This window comes from Bidens hawaiensis, unplaced genomic scaffold (assembly GCF_021521415.1).
Source record: "Bidens hawaiensis isolate Kalapana, Puna unplaced genomic scaffold, B.hawaiensis_p1.1 tig00005179_1, whole genome shotgun sequence".
In the NCBI taxonomy this organism is placed as follows: Eukaryota; Viridiplantae; Streptophyta; class Magnoliopsida; order Asterales; family Asteraceae; genus Bidens; species Bidens hawaiensis.
Window position 1 is genome coordinate 1321659 of NW_027491332.1, and position 4278 is coordinate 1325936.

The 4278-nt window shown below is 39.5% G+C and overlaps 1 protein-coding gene across 1 annotated transcript; it reads left to right on the forward strand.

The window, feature by feature from the left end:
* Positions 1–3056, forward strand: LOC143629292 (putative methyltransferase PMT11). Its single transcript, XM_077098600.1, has 9 exons — positions 1–720; positions 846–995; positions 1090–1360; positions 1455–1565; positions 1650–1809; positions 1882–2139; positions 2229–2351; positions 2436–2513; positions 2613–3056. Exons 1-9 carry the CDS (start codon positions 25–27, stop codon positions 2812–2814), a joined length of 2049 nt encoding a protein of 682 aa, XP_076954715.1. The 5' UTR covers positions 1–24; the 3' UTR covers positions 2815–3056.
* The last annotated feature ends 1222 nt before the right edge of the window (positions 3057–4278 follow it).

Sequence of the window (4278 nt, forward strand, 5' to 3'; positions counted from 1 at the left end):
ATAATAATAATAATAATAATAAACATGAAGGGCTTTATATCGTTCAAATCGCCAGTTTTTGTTAAAACTGCCGGATTCGCATTCGTAGCCCTAGCTTTTTTCTATTTAGGTAAACACTGGTCTGATGACACTTACCAGCAATTATTATTTTTCAGTTCCAATTCAGACCTAGCTTCCAATTCCAATCCGCCTTCCGTTTCGATTTCGCCCAATTTCAACAAAACATTTGATGTCAAGTCGTTAATTAACGACACTAGGGAGGTGGAATTGCAGCCAGCTGAAGACGACCAGAGTCAGCTACCTGCAATTCCACCGTCTAGTGTCGTTTCTCATTCTCCCCCGCCGCTCCCGGCCTTTGCACCGCCTCCCCCGGCCGTGCAAAGGCTAGGGGTGGTGGATGAGAATGGAGTGATGAGGGATGAGTTTGAGGTAGGAGAGTATGATCCCGATGCGGTGGATACTCGGAGTAATGAGACGAAGGCGGTGGATGGTGGTGAAGGGGCTACGTTTAGGGTTTCGAAGTTTGAGACGTGTCCGGTGAGTATGAGGGAGTATATTCCGTGTTTGGATAATGACGAGGCGATTAAGGCGTTGAAGTCGACGCAGAAAGGGGAACGGTTCGAGAGGCATTGTCCGGATAAAGATAAGGGGTTGAGTTGTTTGGTACCCGTGCCGAAAGGTTACAAAGCACCGATTCCGTGGCCGACGAGTCGCGATGAGGTGATGTTCTTCTTCAGTTTTTATGTTGTGCATATGTTGTGAATGATTAGAATTTAGAGATTGATATTAACATTTTGGTAGATTAATGATTTAATGGTATATGTTTATTTTGTACTTAAATACAGGTATGGTACAGTAATGTTCCACATCCACAGCTAGCTGAATATAAGGGTGGGCAGAATTGGGTTAATGTAGACAAGGATAAGTTTAAGTTTCCGGGAGGCGGTACACAGTTTATTCATGGTGCAGACAAGTATTTGGATCAGATTCAAGAGGTATATTATTATTATTGTTAATATTTGTAATGTTGCATATTCTTACTTTACTGTTATGATGAACATATTTTTCTGTTTATAAATGTTTTGGAAGATGGTTCCCGAGATTGCGTTTGGAAACCACACGCGGGTTGCTTTAGATGTCGGATGTGGTGTGGCGAGTTTTGGTGCTTATTTGTATTCAAGAAACGTGCTCACGATGTCGATAGCTCCAAAAGATGTACACGAGAACCAGATTCAGTTTGCTTTAGAACGTGGGGTGCCTGCAATGGTGGCAGCGTTTGCAACAAGGCGGCTTTTGTACCCGAGTCAAGCTTTTGAGTTGATTCATTGCTCAAGATGTAGAGTCAACTGGACTCGTGATGGTATTTCACACACTTACATGTTTTGTAGCAGCAAGTTTGTATTTGGACACAGTTTAATCATCTTTAAAATCTTTTTACATGTGTCGGGATGTAGATGGGATTTTGTTACTTGAGGTCAACCGATTGTTAAGAGCGGGAGGGTATTTTGCTTGGGCTGCCCAACCGGTGTATAAGCACGAGCCTCTTCTGGAAGAACAATGGGAAGGTAACCGTTTTTGTTTAATATTAACATGCGCATTTATCAAAGATAAAAGTATATATCTTAACAAACTTATATTTTCTCGTTCAGAAATGGCTAACCTAACAACTCGGCTTTGCTGGAATCTTGTGAAGAAAGAGGGATACATTGCAATATGGCAAAAACCGCTTAACAACAGTTGTTATTTGAATCGTGAATCGGGGACCCTACCACCATTGTGTGACGAGAAAGATGACCCAGATGACGTTTGGTATGTTGTATATATAATTTATATGTATATTTGATGGAAATCAAAGTCAACTATTAAGTTATTTCACTCCAGGTATGTTGATTTGAAGCCATGTATTTCTCGACTACCCGAGGACGGATCCGGAGCAAATATTACCAAATGGCCCGAACGATTAGATATTCCACCTCAGAGGCTGCAAAGCATACAAGTTGATGCATATGTGTCAAGAAATGATCTTTTCAAAGCAGAATCAAAATACTGGAAAGAAATCATAGATAGCTATGTTCGAGTTTTACGTTGGGGCACTTTCAAGCTTCGAAACGTGATGGACATGAAAGCCGGATATGGAGGGTATATTCGTCTTTCCCCATCTGCTGCTAGAAAGTTTTGTATAACTAACTCTTCATAACACCAGTCTTTTTATTTTCTTTGTTTTGCAGCTTTGCAGCAGCCTTAATTGCCAATCAACTGGACTGTTGGGTTATGAATGTTGTTCCTGTTAGCGGTCCAAACACCCTGCCTGTTATCTACGATCGTGGACTTCTAGGAGTTATGCATGATTGGTATATTATGATATACTTATATAATACTTATATTGTTTAAATTCTTTAATAAAAAAAGTAATCTTGATCACTTAAACATGTTAGGTGTGAGCCATTCGATACATACCCAAGAACCTATGATCTGTTGCATGCAGCCGGTCTCTTCTTTATTGAGCAAAAACGGTATGTACCATGTCCATAAGTTTCTATAATAAATGATATTTAATAATATATAAATAGGCATATGGTTATACTGAAGTTATTGATTCATTATATTCTCAGATGCAACATTTCAAGCATAATGCTTGAGATGGATAGAATTCTGAGACCCGGGGGACATGTATACATTCGTGATTCAGTTTCAGTGATGGGTGAACTTGAGGAAATTGGGAAGGCTATTGGATGGCGTGTAGCAATACGGGATACCGCTGAGGGCCCACACGCAAGTTATAGAGTTTTCATTGGCGACAAAAACATGCGATAGTCGAAGTTCATGGTAATGCCATATTTGGTTTTTTTATTTTATATTCTTCAAGAGCAAACTGCTTCAGGTTTCTGTATTTTCCAAACGAAACTACAGAGGATAAAGGTTAAGGGTTTCATTTTCGGGTCAATTTTACGCTTTATATAGTTGTAACATGATGAGCTTTTGTATATCATAGTCAGGTACTTGTTACTAGTTATGTATGATTATATTATGTGCAAGATTCTTAATTGTAAACATTTGATTCATAGTCAGGTACTTAATTGTAAACATTCTTAATTGTAAACATTTGATGCAAGTCATAGGCCTTATATTCTTGTCATTCTTGTCATTCGTTTATTTTTTAAAGGTGGTGCTATATTAATATCAAAAAAGACCGAACCCTTAGCAAGGAGCTAAGAGCCGGACAGCTATCGGTCTATGTAATTACCAAAACTAGCTGTCCGAATATTTTATTTTGTAACACGGATAATCAACAAACATGTAACTAAAAATATTTTAGATGTCTCCTAGAACAAATATAAATCAAGTACTAAATAGTAAGTACTAACCTAAAACCGAAAATCTGTACGTATATGACGCAACGCGTAGGGTTTGCTACCTAGTTTATATATGAACCACTAAATTTGATTCCCACCGTATATGATGCAACTTAGTATATTTTGTATTTGAACTTTTTGATGGAAACAAGGCTGTTTGCATATTATCCTTTCTTGTGTTGCAAAATTACTTCAATATTTCTATTAAATAACAAAAAATTACTTAGTGATCAAGTGTAAAGTGTAAAGATCAAATACAAATAACTTTTAGCGTGAGAAACATACAAATAACTAAAGTAATTATGTTTGAGTTAGAGTAATTATTATTATGCTACAATTCTAAACCTTTTTCCGGCCAATTTTCCGGCCACCTTCATCCCACCTTCAACGGTTTCACTCATATCCAACCAAAACCCACTTCCTAAACACCCTCAAAACCCCAAATCCACCTTCACCCCATATCGCCGGACCTTTTTCCGGCCAAACACCAACCAACCACCCGATCCGTACCCGACGACACCACCAACCACCAGATCCGTTCATCACCGGAGCTCTGGCAAGAAAAAATCACCGGAACGGACCTTTTTCCGGCCAAACACCAACCAACCAACCATTTTCTTCCGGTCAAACACCCTCCCCTCCAACGGCTCCTCCCCTCCAACATTCCATTTTCCTCGATAAACACCCCATCACTTGCGTGATGGCTATCACGCAACCAACCCCCGTCACGCGTGAGTGATGACCGGCGGCGGTGTGCGGTGACCCATCACGCGTGATGGGGAGCTCATCACGCAGTGCCCTGCCCCCTCTAATAATAACTCCACTTCAAAAACTATAGTGTAATAATAGCTATTGTAGTATTCTTTTTTCTTCATAATTACCTAGTTTTTTGTATATGCCACACATTAATATCAATACGGTGCAT